Genomic DNA, 20,311 nt, shown 5'->3' with positions numbered 1-20,311 from the left:
TTCCCCAGTGTATTGGACAAGTTGCCTACTAGATTAGCTCTTCCATCCCACTCCAAGATCCATCCAATCTTTCATGTTTCCTGTTTGAAGGCAGTAGCATCAAATTGTTGAGTTCAATCTAGCCTTTCCAAAATGGATTGAAAAGAGTCCTTTTGGCCCAGCCAGAAGTTGTATTGTTTATCGAGGAGCAGTGCACCATCTAAGAAGTTTTGATCCAGTGCAAAGATATGCAATCAAAAGATGCCACTTGGGAACCAAGAGCTAGTCTACAGTAGTTTCCCCACCTCTAGTGTTGAGGACAATGTTCCCATTGAAGGGGGGCATGTTAGGCTCCTATCATGACCTCCATAATTTGGTTACTTAATAGTTAGTAAATTACTATATGAGGTCGTGTTCTTTGAATAGAGACCATTAGATAGTAAGTAGTTACTTAAATGAAAATGGTTATCTTTATTAGTTAAGGCCCACTAGGTGATTGTTACCCATTAATGGCAAGCCCACAAGTAGTCAAGGCTTTTTCTATTAAGAAATTATTTTATACTCTTAAGAAATTATTTTATACAGTTAGAGGTTATGGAATGTTTTTTTGAAGGGTTATTACTGTAATTGGAGCTCTTCTCATAGGAGGTTGCCTCGAAGAAGCCTATGAACATTGCTCACTCTCATGGAGATATTTAAGATAAGGGATATACTCTGCAAGTTTAAACTTCTTTTTTTTAGTATTTGCTTTTCCACATTTAATTTCTCTGAATATTGTTCATGTTCTGCTATTTTTGTTGATTTAGTACATTACAGTTACATAGTATCCTTAGATTGAATCCAAAAAGATTACATTCATGTGGTCATCGCAAGATATCCCTATTTTGCACAAGATCTCATCCTAACTGAATCTCAGAAAATTTGTTTAAAGCCACTTTGTATGAGTGAGCTAAAGTAAATCTTTTCTGGTATTAATAGTCAAAACACACCCAGCAAATTCATTCGGTACATTTATTCACATAAAATTTCTCTATAAAAAAAAAAAAAAAAAAATAATCATTTTTTTTTATTTTTATTTTGGTCTGATTTACTCTCAATAGAATTTTTTTTCTTCATACTCCAATGAGGAAAAGCTTGATAGTTCAATCTATAACTTTCCCAACAATACTGGGTGAAGGGGAACTTATTTGAAACTAGAAACCAAGTATCAAATGTAAGGTAACAAATCAAATATAGTGAAAACGCTCAAAGCAGTTTTTGCTTTGTAATATAATATCTTAACTTTTAATTATAACAAATTTGCAAAGCACTTAACCCCCTCCTCTATCTGGATGCAGGATTACCTGTAGAGACAACATAATGTAAAATTGTAAATCAAACTCGTTTAACTTGGCTGCAGAGTGGACTATCAACCATGAAATGGTTGTCCACTGCCGAACCTGTTAAACCAAAGTGAACAATTGCACATTTGATGCAAAACAATGATGAGTATAAACACCCCATGAAGACTGACAATTTAAAAGGCTTCTCTACTTTAGCCTTGTAGATGTGAAGCTATTTCAGGAAAACTGCCTGCATTGTAAAAGTAGAAACTATCTTGATAAACCTGACATCAAAATTTAATTGTTTCTTTAAGGCTTCTTGTGAAATAAATGTTTACATAAGTGAATATATCTCAAGTGACTGGGGAAATAAGTCACTTGTGTTGGGTAAGTGTTGTGGTAACTAGATTGATGCTTCTGTAGGATTTGATGTACATGTTTTTGAGGGTATGTCAGGGTCTACAGCATTTTTTTGAAAGATGGCCTTTGATGATTTGGCTTCCCAAGTTACTGTTGAGGTTTTTTTTTTTTTTTGGCTGAAAAATTGATAATGATTTCTCTGTCATGGCACATTTTGAACTCACTTTTGACTTTGACTGCAGTGAGATGGATGATTCTACCTCTGTATTTGTATATATTATACTACTGTCTAATAAAAGAATTATTTCTTCAAAACAAAAAAGACTACATGTCTCTTAAGGGAAGCCTTATGTAATTAGTAGAAATCTTAGCATTCTCATGTTGTTCGTAACTTTTCAGTGACAAGTATAAATGCACCTTGACATTGAGAAACAATTAGATAGACAATTTGAGATCAAGCATATTGATGTAGGAATTAATCAGGGGATATCACTATTATAACCATTGTAACTTTTACATCTTTTGAGCTCTCCATGGACAAAATGTTTGTGCTCAACCAAAACACCACGTAACACAATAACCTAGTTGCTTAGCAAAATTGTCTTCAGTGCATAGCAATTTTTATAGGACACAACTTGTAGCAATCCTTATGAGTTATTAAAAAAAAATGGATTAACTTTGTAATATGCATACTCGATATTCTGCATATATGTTAAACAGATTTGCTATTCAAGGATGTTGTGAATTATAATAAAAGATTATGATAGAATTTTCAATTTGCCAACCAAATTCCTTAGTTCCTTGAACCTGCTATCGTCTGCTGATAATTTCAGTGTCACCTACAAGGGTAATGAAATAAATTATCCAGAACAGAAAATGGGGGGACGGCCACAGCACACCAAATTTATTTTTTTTAGGGAAGAGCAATAATATATATATATATAAACAAAACAAAAAATGAAGACACATAATCAACCAAATTTTTTAGCATTCTTGACACCATAAAGTCACAAATGTTATTAGAAATAAGCAAGTGTGACTTAGTACTTAGTCCAATTTCCAAATCAAAATATGTGCAATCAACAATTTCCAGCTCCAAACAACAATTTCCACCTCCAGGTAGCAGTGATTCTGCTCAAAGCAGAAATTTTGTTCTCCAAACAGCTGATAAAGCTCCAAACAACTGACGGACTCCACCCTAAGTTCCAAATACCAAATGCACAGATAGAAAGCAAAAGACAAATGAAAAATCAAGCAGAGAGGAGCTGTTTATAACTATACATACACAAATTCAAGCAGAGAGGAGTTGTTTATAACTTTAGATACACAAATTCAAGTAGAGAGGAGCTATTTATATAAGCAAAAGCCCCAAATAGAATTAAAGTACTAGAGATTGCAATAGAGCCCTTAATTACATATTACATGGGCTGCATAAAATTGAATGAAAAAAAAAAACCCTAAAGAATGAGAAAAAAACAGGACAGCAAGTCAACAAATTGAAACCCTGGAAACAGATTAGGAACTGTACAAAATTGTTTGCCGAATAATTCACGCTACATGAGAAAGTTAAAAATGATGCTCGCAGGCTTCATATTTTGATTTTGGCAATTGATTTATGTTTGTCTCAAAATTGGGTTATCCTATCCAACTTGTTTTGTCTATGTTTCTATGGTTGTTGAGTTTAAACTATAAATTGTTTTAAGTCTTGACTGTTTATTGGACATTGAATTAGGCCTTAGGTTGGCCATGCATAAATAGCTTGGACCGTGAACTCCAAAAATGCATGCACATATCTATATTTTAGAAAAGAATGTGTAGACTTGGTTTGTTCAATCATATTGACTTCATACTTGGATGGATAATTGACTCATGCTTCCACTGATTTCGATTTTGGAATTGATTTATATGAGTTTTGGTTCAGGTTTGACAGAAGTAGGTTTATTTTATTCATTTTGAAGTCATGACCAAAATTCTCTAATCTAGCAAAACTTCCCTCTGAAATTCGAATATTATTGGATTGTGTCATCCACTTCTGGGGATTTGTTTATATACATGTGCCTCCATTGTGAAAATTAGAAACTCAATTTAATCGAGGATAAATATTTTCAGTAATGGTTTTTGGTTACTTGTCATTCTCAACCTTATTTAGATTTTGGTTGGTTTTGAGTAATATACTTCTATTTTTTTGGCATGCAATTGATAGCAATTTATTCAAAACTATGAAATGCATCTACGTATTGTTTAAGTGTTTTTAGAAGGATTTGTGGCTTCAAATTTTAAATGCTTTGCTCTAGTGGCTTTAGTTGGGTATTGAGCTTATTTTTGTAAGCATATTTAGGGACTTTTTAATTCAAATATCATCGAACAAGTTTGAAGTAACACTCGTAACACTCTTCCAAAGCATGTCCCAAGTCCCGGCCAAAATATTAATAAAAGAAATTAAAAAGCAACATTAAGTCATTTCCAAATAAAAGAAATTAAAAACCTTTGTCTGACCAATATACCTCTGAAACAAACCCTCGAAAACCCATTCATTGAAAAAAAAAAGAACAGAAAAATATATTTAAAAAAAAAAAAACTGCATAAACCTATTGGAAACGACCCAATATTTCATACATGTACAAATATTGAGGAATGCAAATCTGAAGTACAGTTAAGTGAAAAATTGATTATAAATATTTTTAAGAGAAACCAATATCATGTAAAATTTATAACCCGAAAAAAAAAAAAACAAAAAAAAAACGAAACAAAACAAAAAAAAAAAAAAAAAAAAAAACAAAACAAAACAAAACAAAACAAAAAAAAACAAAAAAAAAAAACAAAACAAAAAAAAAACAAAACAAAACAAAAAACAAAAACAAAAACCCTGCGAATCCAACCAGTGATTGGTAAAAAAAAAACCACCCAAACGTACCTCTTATTCAAAGGCAAAGGCAAAGGCAAGATCGAAATGCTAGCAATCACAGAAGCTTTTGGGGAATTTAGGTGATTAAATGTGTTTCTCCAATTGATGGATTGTTTGATAGAATAATGCATTTCCCGATCATTTCCAAATTTAACAGAGTAAAATCTCAATCGTTACAGAACAGGAAAAAAAAAACTCAATTGGCTCACACACTTTCAGGTTCATATGATTTCTTACAAATTTCGAAAAATCTTCAAATGAAAGTATGTCGATGCCACGTTCAGTAGCCTAGAATTTGTGGTCGTTGTTAAAAATGTTTATTGATTTAGTTTCTTGTCAAGATCTCATTTATGCTAGGTTCCTGAGCTTGGAGTTTGTAGTTTTTCATTATAAAGAAAGCATGTCTTTATTTAGTATCATCAAAATTTCCTTTGACATTAATGTGGTCAATTAAGCTTCTCGTTAGCATGCACAGTCAAATCTGCAGTTACACATGAGCGATTGTGCATGGACAGATGTCCTTTCAAAATCAGTTCTCATATGTGCTCTGGATGCCGGGTTGCAGAGTGTCGTCTAAATGTGCCTCTGTTAGATACTCTTTGACATTAGGCCGGTCCAGATCAAGTTCTGACTTGGAAGAATTCATTTTCGAAAACTCGTCGGATTAAAGGCAAAAGAAACCCCGTGCGGAGGTTTCAAGATGTATGAAATGAATAGCACAGATTCTGATCCACGGAGAAATCAAAGGCAATAGTTTAATCAGCGTATCCACAGCGTTCGGAATTTCAAGGGATAAAAACAAAGCAAAACAGAATTTATGAAATTAAACAGCGTTTCTTAAAAATGCCATGGAATTTCAGGCTATTGAAGAAGAAAAAGGCCAGAATTCGTGAAATTTAAACAGAGATGCTTTAGATTTCCCTAGCGGATAGAATTTCAAGGGAAGAAATAGGGCAACAGCTAGAATTGACGAATTCATGAGCAGAGATTTTTTAAAATTGCCTGCCAGACGAAATTGCAAGGGATAAACGAAGGAGGAGGTCGGAGTTCGTCACATTAGTTAGAGACTTTCATCATATTATTTAACAAAACTAGCCATGCATGTATGGGCCCATAGGCCTCAAGGGTTCAACATAGCTCTGATACCAAGTGTAAGAACCAGTTCTATACCAAGTGTAAGGACCAGTTCTATACTATATGTATATATATTATTAAAAATAAATCACAATAAAATACAACCAGAAGAGAAAAAACATTGGGAATTCAAATTTATTTAGCACTGTCTAACACATTCCTGAAATTCATTTCACTGAACATATCATAAAATTTACATACATTTAACTAAGACCATAAAGCAATCATACAAAATAATATTGCAACACATATGTATCGTTCACCAAAAGACGAGACTCCACTTGATTTGTTGTTACTTGTATTCCCTTGTTGTCGGTCACCTCCGAGAGTGAATGACGATGTACTTGATCCGAATGCGATGACCCACCGGTTAACCTCCCAGCCTACTCCTTCGGTACCCTTCTTCCCCGCGAACCCCCGAGCTGCAATGGGGTTGTACAATGGAGGAATGCACTAGCTGGTAGAGGAGAGCACTCCTTGGCTCAAGAGTCCCCTCTCTAAAAATCCTCTACCTCACCAAACTCACTATAGTTTCGTAATCACTACTCTGACATTGTCTCATCCATCCAACACTAGGGTTCCCAAAAAGTCCTCTTCTCCTATGGCTTGCCCCTTCTTTTATAGGAGTCCTCATAGGTGACACTTGGCATGTCATGCATAATTAATCATTTTTTTTATAATTCAATAGTTTGATTATTCACCCACCCATGTGTCACTCTCTCATCAAGGGTCTCCAAAATTATTTACATAAATTTTATTTTAAAACTAATATTTTCTTTACCTCAATCAAGATTCCTATTTCTTCTCCTAGTTGCCTCTTGATCCCTCTTTTTACTCCTTAATTTGTGTTCATTACTAAAGTCAATTAATGAGTCAAGATTTGATCCCCTATCTACTCCCTAATTTAACTCAAGTTATCTCTTAGATGGATATTCTTATGTTGGTTGTTGCCACATGAAGGTTCTCTACATTTCTATAGAAATTAATTTAATAATCTTATTTTAATTCCCAATCCTCTTCTCTTAATTAAGTTTAACTATTTTATGATTAATCTTTATCCTTACAACTATATCCCTCTTTCCCCTTTTTTCCTAATTAAACTACATAATCTACCTAATATTTTCCAACATGGGAAGGGTAGAGTTTTTAAGGTGACCTATTTTATTTCTTCCTATGATCCTCTTAACCCAAGTTTTATTTTTTATTTAATTACCTCGGTTTCTAACCTCATTTACCCTTGATGTAAATTTACCTAGTTTTCATTTTTTGATTATATTTATCAATTAATTTATTTTTGATGATTCCAGGGATGTCAAGTTTGGTCGTGCCCTTCAAGAACCTCCCTTGAAGTTCCAAGGGTGCCACACCCAATAGTTTATTTATGATGCCAAGGGTGCCAAGTTGGTCATGCCCTTCAAGAAATTCCCTTGAGGTTCCAAGGGTGCCACACCACTTGCCCTTCAAGCATTCAGTGACTACGAGGCGAAAGTATAGGCGCAATTTCATAGACCACTATCATCTCTTATGTTGCCTGCTATAGTGAGACTAATGGTGTCGGGGATCAAGGAATCCGCCTTAATGCATGCCCCCCGGTAAAATCCTCATGAGCGACCCAACTTTGGGACCTGCCCTCATGACATCGTGATCTTCAAGGCAAAGGTGTTTCAACCTTTCCAGCCCAAGTCATAGTGGGAGTGCTAGTGGGTGAGATCAGGGACACTGTCCCACCCCTCCCATGTAGTTCCATCCACTTATACAACCCCGTTACCCATATGTGAGTCATTCGGCCAAGCAATTAATCTGTACCTGCAACCACTAACATCTCATCATAATATAGATAAACATATATAGTAGGTTTCAAAATTGACTTTGAATTTCAAAGATAAAATAATATAATTTTCTCATGAGACCAGTTGTCGTCAACTCATCATATTGGAGTGCCTCTGGTGGTTTCCTGCCATACTCATTAATAATCAGTAACAAGGTTTCTCAGTGTTAGTCATTGTCATAATAGCATCATTAACAACACCTAGTCATTCACATCATTGTTCATAGTAACCATGAACTAATGAAAGTAGGTAACATAGGGGACACATCCATCATAGCTATCATCATTAAAACATCAATGGAAACATACCTATCCATCAAGCTATCAACATCGTAACATCGATAGAAATATACCTATTTATCAAATTAATCATCATCGTGATTTTAATAGAGAGCATACATATCCTTTACTGCCATCATCATCATAAATTCAATAAAGACCAAACTTAACCATTTGATGTTACAATCATCATAATACCAATAGATAACATACATAAGCATCACAACCATGAATATCTCAATCACTAATAATAATAGCGTCATGTGTCCAGATCCTCAACCTAAGGTCCTCAAAGAATAATGTGTGGGCCTTAGGGCTAAATAAATGTTAGTGTCATATTATTGTCAGTTAACTAGAGCGGGCACTACAGATCCATGCATTAACAATTACTATACCTGAGGTAAATGAGATACATGATGATTATATCTTTAAAGCAGTGATTTACAAGTTTAATTTTGACCTAAACTAAAAGCCCTTCGCCAATGGATTTACTCCATATGGACAGAAAAATGTGATATACACTTATGCTCAAAAGGATTTTTCATTGTCAAATTTGACACAACTAAAGACAAGGAATATGCATTGCATGAATGACCATGGTTTTGGGGTAATGCTGGTCTTTTCTTGACATCATGGTTTCCAGATTTTGATGCAAATACCATGGTGGTTTCCAAAATTCTTGTGTGGGTAAGATTACACAACCTTCCTATACATTTTTGGCACAACAAAGTACTAGCAGGCATTGGAAATGCCCTTGGGAAATTCTTAAAAGTGGATGGCAATCGTCTTACCAAGGATATCTTCACTTTCGCCAAAATTTGTGTGGAGGTTGATCTCAGTCAAGGCTTACTAGATCACATCTTGTTATACCACAACAATTAGTAATGGTACCAACCCATCGATTATGAGAATATGCCCTTCAAATGTTGTATTTGTCAACAAACTAGTCATCTACAAAGTGGTTTCCCACAAAACAAAAAAGACAGGAAAAAAAGACAACCACCAAAGCCGAAAGGATGGCAGTTTTCAGCCACTCATGTAGATGATATAGAAGAGGAAAAATTAACAGAAAATACCACAAACAACACATCCCAAGAAGCAGATCTCCTAGAAATACCCCAGTCATCATTGCACATAACACTCAGTACAACTCACAAAATGACGAGAACCAGAACTGCTCCGCTTTAGTGCCAAGGCCATCCATCCCACAGCTACAAAGTGACCATCCCTCCCTAGGGAAAGAGATCAGTGGCAGCAAGCAATCACATGGAACATAAAACTTAGATTCTGACAAAGAAATACCATCTACTACCAAAGATGCCCAAATGTCTATTGTAACATCCACTCCCAACATTGGGGGTTGCTGAAAAGTTGAAAAAAAGAAAGGTAGGAAAGAATAGATTAGTTTTTAGAGTTTTTATTTGATCTTGTGTATCAGGACAAACTTATAATGCATATGCTATATTAGCATCTAGAACATGTAATTTCTCTCATTATGAATAAAACTAGCATTTGCACCAGATGTTGCAAAGGAAACGTTGTAAGGCATAAATTGAAGAACGCAAATACAACAAAAAAAATACTTTCATAAAGAATAAAAATACTTATAATGAATTTATTATTAGATATTCCTATATATTGCACTATATATTAGCCCCACTAATTGTTTCTCTTTCTTAGTGTAACCTTTCACCACTATGGTCACTATAATATCAAATATAATGTGTCTTAACCAAAAACCATTATGAAAGTCAAAATACTTATATGTCCCATATCCCATATAAACCCTAATATACTTTGATCACTCTTGGAGAATTGCAAACCCTTCCAAAATGCAACTTCTAACCACTATTACCATTAAGAAAAAATGACATTTATTACCTTATAATCCTTAAGGGAATAACTCTATTATTAAGTAAACCATAGTGCAATATGATTTTTAACACAATGAATTCTAAAAATTATGACCCCTAATACACTCTCATCATAAACACATTGTAACTCCTAAAATGTTACAAGACATAAACTTTAATACCTAACACGTTAACTATAACATTAAAACTATAACCTATATGTACTTAAATTGTCTTAACATAGTGAAGGTAAAGAAGAATCAAGTGTGGCTCTTCAAATTCAATCCCATGAGAAGCGGATATAAAAAATGTTGACTATTATGTAGATGATATTTTCACTATTGACATTGACCCCAAAACCATTTTATGGGAGAAACCTATGGTAATGATGTTGATGGGTACTCATTATTCTCCCATTAAATGGTATAATGGTGGCCTACATTTTGTAAATAATTTAAGGTCTTAATGTTTGTATCTGGAGCCCTTTTCGACTACTATGCTTTCACAACCTTAATTGTATGCATTTAAAATTTTAGAGATTAGTAAGTTCTTTTCTAATTTAACCCTAGATGCAATAACATTAAGGAATATATGCATTTAAAATTTTAGAGATTAGTAAGTTTTTTTCTAATTTAACCCTAGATGCAATAACATTAAGGAACAAATATAAGTATGCCTAGCTGGAGAAAAAGGTAACAACATCTACTAGGGTATGTCACATCTTATTTTTATTCCTTACAAACCACCTAGATTGAGAAAAAGGCTAAGACTAGTTTCCTTTAAAGCACCGTAGCTCAGAAAGGCAGGAATTAAAAGCAAAAGCCTACAAAAGAAAGAAATAAATATTACAAAAGTAGGACGCCAAAGCCTATGAAAGAAAGAAATAAATCTTACAAACATTATGATGAAGAAGGGAATTCAATACCCATTGAGGAGATGAACAGAAGAACATGACCTCCATTTTTACTAAAATCACCACAAATATTGATAGTTACTCTAAGTACACAATGTCATTAGGATATTAATCCAATAGTAGGGTGTTAAAAAAGTCCCTTTCTCACAAACTTTCTCCCTCTTTTATAAAAATTTTCAATAGTGACACTTGGCACCTCATGCAAAAATAATTATTTTCTTTATTCCAATAATGCCTGCAATAAAAGGTTTATTTTACACAAATCAAAACGAAATTTATTCTCTGCTGAATGTAACTAAAACCAGAATAACAGAATAACAGGGCTGTTGAGCACAAAGAATGTCACACTTGGGAACTTTACAGCTAATTACAGTATTGTTTTGGTGAGAGAAACACAAAGTCAATTACAGCAATGAGAACCAATTCCATCTCACTACAGAGCATGGTGGATATGTGAAGGAGACCCATTAATCGATGCAGTCCTGCATGATCACTCTTAGTGTTATATCTCCATTTCCTTCGATGCAAACAGTGGATTAATAGTCCCATATAAGAGAGACAGGTTCAGATATGCCACAGGGACAACCCTTAACATAAGGCTACATTGAAAAAAATTATAAGTAGCCATTGCAACCCTCCTGAGGATACTAATAAACATGAGTTGTGTTGGCATTATGATACAAGTGTTGTCCTTGATGGCAACTCACACAGATGACAGATCATAGTGCAGCAGGTTAGTAGCAAAGAACTGATGATCAGGTTACAAAGAATGAAGAAAGAAAAGTATATACACAGGTTCACTATATACCAAGTCGTGTACACACGCAGGTTCACTATATACCAAGTCGCGTATATACGCAGGTTCGCTATATACCAAGTAGTGTATACACGCAAGTTCACTATATACAAAGGTGCATATACACGCGGTATTTTTGATCAAAAGTCACGTATGCGTATGCATGCACTTTCATGCACGGAAAAGTGCGTACATGTGGGAAAGCTTATTTTTGGGTCTGTGGTATTTAAACCTATGGTTTTGGACCTTGGTATTGCATCCAAAGTGTTGAACCCAGGTATTGGGTCCCTAGTATTGGTTCTAAATGGTTTTGGACCATGGTATTGAGTAAGACCTAAGACTATAAAAGGAGAAGAAGATCATTAGGCAAAGGCATTCAGAAAATCTTGAATATCTTATGAAGTATGAGATCCAGTATGTAGGTTATGGGTTCACGATGCTTTGCTTGATCTGAGCTAAGGAGGAATCTTAGTGGTTGATGGAGAACAATATCTAAGGATAGATCGGGATCTAATGGCTTGGAATGAATCATCTCTATACAGTTTGATCTTGTTAAGTCTAGATCTGTATACTGACGCATGTAATGTTCTGTAAATATTGTAATCTGGGTATAACTCAAGTTTGGAATAGCTGCAAATCATGAATGAATATTTACAGATGTATATGCCGGTTGACTATGATAAAAGCACATACATATGCAGGTTAGATACATCTAAGTAGTGTATACCATATAAGATATGATGTTTGAAGTTACAGGTGGTTCTGGTTGTTGATGAGTTCTGATGACTGTTTACTGGTGTCAGTATTCTGCATATTCAGTTTGGTTGATTGTGTTTAGCTTCAGTGTTGATGGATGAGATCTATAATGGATCAGGATCATAATGATTTATCTTTATGTGATCTGATGGACTAGATCTGGTTGCTAACATATGTAATATCCTTGTATATGTAATGATCTGGGTATGTCTGAGGTTAGGAAGTGCAGCAAAGTTATAAGTAAGTAATTGATGACATATACGTTGGTTCTCCTTGGTGAAGTTGCGTATACACGCTGGTTCGGCTCTTCCAAGTAGCGTATGTACTCTGATGCATGATTTTTGAGGATACAGTTAGATCTGAATGTCGTTGCAGAGTTCTGTGTTCTACTCTGTGTTTTGGTGACTACATTTTGTTGACAAGGTTTCAGTGATTCAGTATTGGGTGATTCAGAGATTGATGATGCTAGTGTTGATTGATTATGTGCTTCAATGATATTGATGGGTCCAGTATGAAAATTGGATGAAATGTGGCCTTCAGATTATAGTGTTGTGCTTCAGGAGTATCCAGTCTGAAAATTTATGAAACGTGGTACCTGGAGGAAGAAAGAGAAGGTTGTAGCCTTCTGTAGGTCGGTACCTACGTACTAGTACATCAGCTAGTACAAGAGCTAAGGGGGTGGTAGCTCCCTTCTAGTAGCAGCTGGAAAATGAGTGAAGGTTGGAGCATTCAGTAGGCCGACACCTACGTACTAGTAAAAGGATCAGCTAGTACAAGAGCTAAGGGGGTTGCAGCTCCCTTCCAGGAGAAGCTGGAGAACGAGAGAAGGTTGTAGCCTTCTACAGGTAGAAGCCTGTGTACTGGTATAAGACTGCACCAGTACAGAAATATTGTAAAAAGAAGTTTCTTATTAAAAGAAGATAGAGACGATTTGCAGCAAGTGATTTTCACCCACATTGGGTTTCCACCCTATATCATGGTGTTCATGTGTGCTTCTTGTGTGTGATGATCTGTTATGTTTTACTACTCTTGTTTACTGTTCATATGGCTAATAATGTTCTGATGCACTCATTAAGGATCAACTAACTGAATCAGAAGTTTACTGGATATACACTTGTTACACTACACATAGTTGCATATACACGCGGTTTGCCTTAACTGAAGTAGCGTATATCAATCATAATATGGAAATGAAAAACTTATATTGATTTAATAATACTGATTCCCCCCCCCCCCCCCAAGTATTATTTCCAACAAGTTGCATTTAAGCCCTGAACTTCTGTAAAATAAAAAATTCCCAGAGTTTTATATAAGAGTTAAATCATTTTTTCTCAATAGGTGATTTTCCAAAGATGGGTGTCAGATAAAAAGCAGCAGCTGCTCTTAAAAACCCTAAGTTGTTCTTTACCAAAGGCTCCGAATCCAAAGTTATCCCCACAATTGGAAGTATCCCAAACGAAGCAAATAACAATAGCCACAGAGGAGAAAGAAGAACAAGCCACTGCCATGAACCCTCCACTCTGCCGTGAGGGGTAAGCCGGGAAGCAAACCCAAACACACAACCCCCAGCAATGGACGTCGCAAGAGTTAAAAAGTACAAGTCCTCTGTCAAACCAGGCACGTTATTGCATCCCTCTTCCCTAACAATGCATTGCTTGATGGCATCAATTGTACTCAAAAGGGCTGCCTGATAGCCCTCTTCAGATACAAAAAACTGATTCCCATACTTGGACTGCAGCTCACCGAAGAATTGACGAGGAACCCTGGAACCCACTATTAATCATGTGCCAAAATTCAAGATGTTTGGGGAAGAGATGTCGTCTACTATAATCACAGTCCTATCATCCGGGCACCATAGGTCCCTGAAGGATTTATCTGAAGGAGAGGGGGATGGCCTAGACCTTGTAAGGATTCTCATTTTCCACTTTGACTTGTCTTCCAAAGCCTGCAACTCTTGTGAAATCTTCACTGCCTGGGCTGGAGATAAGACCCTGGCTATGTCAATAACATTGGTGAAGTTGTTGGGTAGCTGAAGGTCTAGGAATTTTACTGCTTCTAGCTCTTTTGAGGCCATGTTCGATTGAAAGTCTGAGTTCAGGATTTGGGTAATTGCTAAAGATGGTGTCAATTGCACTTGCTGAATCAGAAAGGTGAACAAGAGCATGGATGCCATTGACAGAGTTTGCTTACCCACATCCTTGAGAATGTTGTTTTTGTGCTATGCATATATCAATTGAGAAATACCCAGGTTTTCGAAGGTGATCTGAAAGAGGTTGAATTTGTGGGTTATTGAATCGGGTGTACATTGACTGACAGAGTATGATTGTTTTATTCGATTGAAGGTGGGCTTGTAATTGAAAATGAAGAGGAAAGAGAATGACTTAAAAGAGATAATGCAGCAAGAACTGAGTGGCATTTTAACTGGGGGTGGAGAAAGACTCGGAATGCTCTTGATGGTTACTTGCTGAGGCTTGAGCTTGAGTTGCCATGAGATACTGGAGATGGGTCTAATCACGAAAGACCGAATGCACCAAAAATCTGAGCCACCTAATTCCACCTGTAAGGCTAGGCACACACCAGAATGAACCAATAGAGTTTTGTAAGATTACTCAAAGATGGACGAATACTTCCTGATAAATCATTTGAATTCATGTCCAAACCAAAATCAACGAGGATTCAAAGTGTTATGTTCATTGAAAATAATCTATGACATCCAACTGAATATTTGATAAACAGGAATATTTTTAGTGGAATTTTACAGAGTGTGATGGTGTTTGAATTTTAATGGAAAAGAGAATTTTTATACACGTTGTTACCCAAGATCAAACAATTGACATTCTGAAGGGAAAACTATTTTCTTAATGTGATTAGGCTAATAATCAAAATTAAATTCTTCGTCTTTTGTTCGGAGAGATGCTTTGTAAGTAATGTACTAATTCTCTTTAATGTTAACCACCTCCATAATGTGATTAAGGTAAATTAATCAATTATTTACCAAAGTATTAAATTTCTAAACTAACTCTCTTTAATGATAACCACCTCCATAATGTAATTAAGGTAAAATAATCAATTATTTACCAGAGCATTACATGTCAATCTTACTGCATTCATCATTTAAACATATTTAACCCAAAAACTTGATTAAATAAAATATTTTTTGAAAAAGAATGTGTCAACTTATCACAAAAATGTACTCAGGTACCCCATCTACAAAAAGCCATTCACTGTTTCATGAAAGTTTAAAATGTAAAATGTTTAATAGTCGGACCATATTGAGCTAAATTTCGCAATCATATAAGAACTATAAAAATGATGTAGCGTAAAATAATCAGAAAGATCGTCTTATAGTGATTCGAAAGATTTCAAGATTGATTGGTATTCAAACATGATAATTAATTAAACAATTTGAAAGATTTCAAGATTGATTGGTATCCAAAACATAATAACTTAATTAATTAAACAAAACATGGGTACATAAATCCCAAGCATTAAGAAATCATTGATTGGTATCCAAACATGATAACTTATTAATTAAACAATTTGAAAGATTTCAATATTGATTGGTATCCAAAACATAATAACTTAATTAATTAAACAAAACGTGGGTACAGAAATCCCAAGCATTAAGAAATCTGGCCGACAACCCTCCTAAGGATACTAATGAACATGAGTTGCATTTGAGCCCTGAACTTCTACAAAATAAAAAATTCCCAGACTTTTATATCAGAGTTAGATAAAGAAGAACAACCCACTGCCATGAACCCTCCACTCTGCCCTGAGGACTATGCCGGGCAGCAAACCCAAACACACAACCCCCAGCAATGGACGTCGCAAGACATAGAAGTACAGGTCATCTGTCAAACGAGGCACGTTATTGCATCCTTCTTCCCTAACAATGCATTGCTTGATGGCATCAATTATATTCAAAATGGCGACCTGATAGCCCTCTTTCGATACAAAAAACTGATTCCCATACTTGGACTGTAGCTCACTAAAGAACTGACGAGGAAGCCTGGAACCCACTGTTAATCATGTGCCGAAATTCAAGATGTTTGGGGAAGAGATGTCCTCTACTATAATCACAGTCCTGTCATCAGGGCGCCATAGGTCCCTGAAGGATTTATCTGAAGGAGATGGGGATGGCCCAGACCTTGTAAGGATTCTCATTTTCCACTCTGACTTGTCTTCCAAAGCCTGCAACTCTTGTGAAATCTTCACTGCTTGGGTTGGAGATAAGACCCTAGCTATGTCAATAACATTGGTGAAGTTGTTGGGTAGCTGAAGGTCTGGGACTTTTATTGCTTCTAGCTCTTTTGAGGCCATGTTGGATTGAAATTCCAAGTTCAGGATTTGGGTAATTGCTAAAGCTGGTGTCAACTGCACTTTCTGAATCAGAAAGGTGAACAAGAGCATGGATGCCATTGACAAAGTTTGCTTACCCACATCCTTGAGAATGTTGTTTTTGTGTTGTGCATATATCAACTGAGAAATACCCAGGTTTTTGAAGGTGATCTGAAAGGGGTTGAAGTTGTGGGTTATTGAATCGAGTGTACATTGACTGACAGAGTATGAGTGTTTTATGCAATTGAAGGTGGGCTTGTAATTGAAAATGGAGAGGAAAGAGAATGACTTAAAAGAGATAACGCAACAGGAACCGAGTGGCATTTTAACTGGGGGTGGAGAAAGACTCGGAATGCTCTTGATGGTTGCTTGCTGAGGCTTGAGCTTGAGTTGCCATGAGATACTAGAGATGGGTCTAATCACGAAAGACCGAATGCACCAAAAATCTGAGCCACCTGATTCCACCTGTAAGGCCAGGCACACACCAGAATGAGGATATGTAGACTAAGAAACTACAACACTCGGTCACAGCAGGCACTGACATATGCATAACACTCCTAATTAAATGTACGAGGGAAAGCATTAGCATTGTAGTGACCATCAATGGTGCCCTGAAATACCCACTGATAAACCAAGTGAACTGGTTGAGGTCACAGAGCCACAACCAATCGAGGCTTACACCATGGCTACAGGTAGCATAAATGAAAAAAGTAAATAGGGGAGTTATTTTTCTGAGACAAGGGTTAATAATCCATACCTATAGATACATAGCACACTTGAAGAGAAGTTTCTCTTGGTTCCATTGGTATAGTTTGGTGAATTCCATTCCACTGTGGATACCCTAAACAGCCAGAGAAAAATAGTTTTCATGAGAACCAAACACGTTCCTTTGAGGAACACAAAACGACAATAACAAGGAATTGAGGGAAAAATGATAAATGTAGACCTGAGAGTTTTCACCACGATGGTAATGGAATCCATTGTTCTCTTGTCCCACAAATACTTGAACCAGCTCGACGATACTAACACACATCCTCTGGCACATCCAAACCCATGAAAATTAGATGAGACGGTAATGCCCACACCACGGGAATGTAAAATGAAGTAGTAAACACAAGAATGACATACCTATAAGCTATAGGGGAAGGCCTCATTGCCATACATTCAGAAAATTCATGAGTCTGGAGTAACCACATCCTGAAATAAAAAACAATATAATGCCTGCAATAAAAGGTTTATTTTACACAAATCAAAATGAAATTTATTCTCTGATGAATGTAACTAAAAGCAGAATAACATAATAACAGGGCTACTGAGCACAGAGAATGTCAGACTTGGGAACTTTACAGCTAATTACAATCACTACAGAGCATGGTGGATATGTGAAGGAGATCCATTAATCGATGCAGTCCTGCATGATCACTCTCAGTGTTATATCTCCATTTCCTTCATTGCAAACAGTGGATTAATAGTCCCATATAAGAGAGATAGGTTCAGATATGCCACAAGGACAACCCATAACATAAGGCTACATTGAAAAAAATTATAAGCAGCCATTACAACCCTCCTGAGGATACTAATAAACATGAGTTACATTTGAGCCTTGAACTTCTGCAAAATAAAAAATTCCCAGACTTTTATATCAGAGTTAAATCATTTTTTCTCAATAGGTGATTTTCCAAAGATGGGTGTCAGATAAAAAGCAGCAGCTGCTCTTAAAAACCCTAAGCTGTTCTTTACCAAAGGCTCCCAATCCGAAGTTCTCCCCACAATTGGAAGTATCCCAAATGAAGCAAATAACAATAGCCACAAAGGAGAAAGAAGAACAACCCACTGCCATGAACCCTCCACTCTGCCCTGAGGGCTAAGCCGGGCAGCAAACCCAAACACACAACCCCCAGCAATGGATGTCGCAAGAGTTAAAAAGTACAGGACATCTGTCAAACCAGGCACGTTATTGCATCCCTCTTCCCTAACAATGCATTGCTTGATGGCATCAATTGTATTCAAAAGGGCTGCCTGATAGCCCTCTTCCGATACAAAAAACTGATTCACATACCTGGACTGCAGCTCACCGAAGGATTGACGAGGAAGACTGGAACCCACTGTTAATCCTATTCCGAAATTCAAGATGTTTGGGGAAGAGATGTCCTCTACTATAATCACAATCCTATCATCAGGGCGCCATAGGTCCCTGAAGGATTTATCTGAAGGAGATGGGGATGGCCCAGACCTTGTAAGGATTCTCGTTTTCCACTCTGACTTGTCTTCCAAAGCCTACAACTGTTGTGAAATCTTCACTGCTTGGGTTGGAGATAAGACCCTAGCTATGTCAATAACATTGGTGAAATTGTTGGGTAGCTAAAGGTCTGGGACTTTTATTGCTTCTGGCTCTTTTGAGGCCATGTTCGATTGAAAGTCTGAGTTTAGGATTTGGGTAATTGCTAAAGATGGTGTCAACTGCACTTGCTGAATCAGAAAGGTGAACAAGAGCATGGATGCCATTGACAGAGTTTGCTTACCCACATCCTTGAGAATGTTGTTTTTGTGCTGTGCATATATCAACTGAGAAATACTTAGGTTTTTGAAGGTGATCTGAAAGGGGTTGAAGTTTTGGGTTATTGAATCGGGTGTACATTGACTGATAGAGTATGAGTGTTTTATGTGATTGAAGGTGGGCTTGTAATTGAAAATGGAGAGGAAAGAGAATGACTTAAAAGAGATAACGCAACAGGAACTGAGTGGCATTTTAACTGGGGGTGGAGAAAGACTCGGAATGCTCTTAATGGTTGCTTACTGAGGCTTGAGCTTGAGTTGCCATGAGATACTGGAGATGGGTCTAATCACGAAAGACTGAATGCACCAAAAATCTGAGCCACCTGATTCTCCTTGTAAGGCCAAGCACACACCAGAATGAACCAGTAGAGTTTTGTAAGATTACTCAAAGATGGACGAATACTTCCTGATAAATCATTTGAATTCATGTCCATACCAAAATCAACGAAGATTCATAGTGTTACGTTCATTGAAAATAATTTATGACATCCAACTAAATATTTGATAAACATGAATATTTTTGGTGGAATTTTACAGAGTGCGATGGTGTTTGAATTTTAATAGAAAAGAGAATTTTTATACACGCTATTACCCAGGATCAAAACAATTGACATTCTAAAGGGAGAACTATTTTCTTAATGTGATTAGGCTGATAATCAAAATTAAATTCTTCGTCTTTTGTTGGAGAGACGCTTTGTAAATAATGTACTAATTCTCTTTAATGTTAACCACCTCCATAATGTGATTAAGGTAAAATAATCTATTACTTACCAAAGTATTAAATTTCTAAACTAATTCTCTTTAATGATAACCACCTCCATAATGTAATTAAGGTAAAATAATCAATTATTTACCAGAGCATTACATGTCAATCTTACTGCATTCATCATTTAAACATATTTAACCCAAAAACTTGATTAAATAAAATATTTTTTGAAAAAGAATGTGTCAACTTATCACAAAAATGTACTCAGGTACCCCATCTGCAAAAAGCCATTCACTGTTTCATGAAAGTTTAAAATGTAAAATGTTTAATAGTCACACCATATTGAGCTAAATTTCGCAATCATATAAAAACTATAAAAACGATGTAGCGTAAAAATAATCAGAAAGATCGTCTTACAGTGATTTGAAAGATTTCAAGATTGATTGGTATTCAAACATGATAATTAATTAAACAATTTGAAAGATTTCAAGATTGATTGGTATCCAAAACATAATAACTTAATTAATTAAACAAAACATGGGTACATAAATCCCAAGCGTTAAGAAATCATTGATTGGTATCC

General features: G+C 35.9%; 1 protein-coding gene across 1 annotated transcript; it reads right to left on the bottom strand.

The window, feature by feature from the left end:
- Window positions 1-16,154: 16,154 nt before the first annotated feature.
- Window positions 16,155-16,547, bottom strand: LOC149156448 (thylakoid lumenal 15.0 kDa protein 2, chloroplastic-like). The gene has a single exon (XM_089444756.1). It carries the CDS (start codon window positions 16,545-16,547, stop codon window positions 16,155-16,157), a length of 393 nt encoding a protein of 130 aa, XP_089300882.1.
- Between the last annotated feature and the right edge of the window lie 3,764 nt (window positions 16,548-20,311).

The sequence above is a fragment of the Pinus tabuliformis genome, chromosome 9, assembly GCF_031772625.1.
Source record: "Pinus tabuliformis cultivar Carrire ecotype Pingquan chromosome 9, CPIR1, whole genome shotgun sequence".
Lineage (NCBI taxonomy): Eukaryota > Viridiplantae > Streptophyta > Pinopsida > Pinales > Pinaceae > Pinus > Pinus tabuliformis.
The sequence above is the reverse complement of the archived record's forward strand: the minus strand, read 5'-3'. Positions and strand labels throughout refer to the sequence as shown.

Bases quoted from the DNA above. Each gene is read 5' to 3' on its own strand.
- LOC149156448 (XM_089444756.1), bottom strand. From the start codon at position 16,547: ATGGCATCCATGCTCTTGTTCACCTTTCTGATTCAGAAAGTGCAGTTG.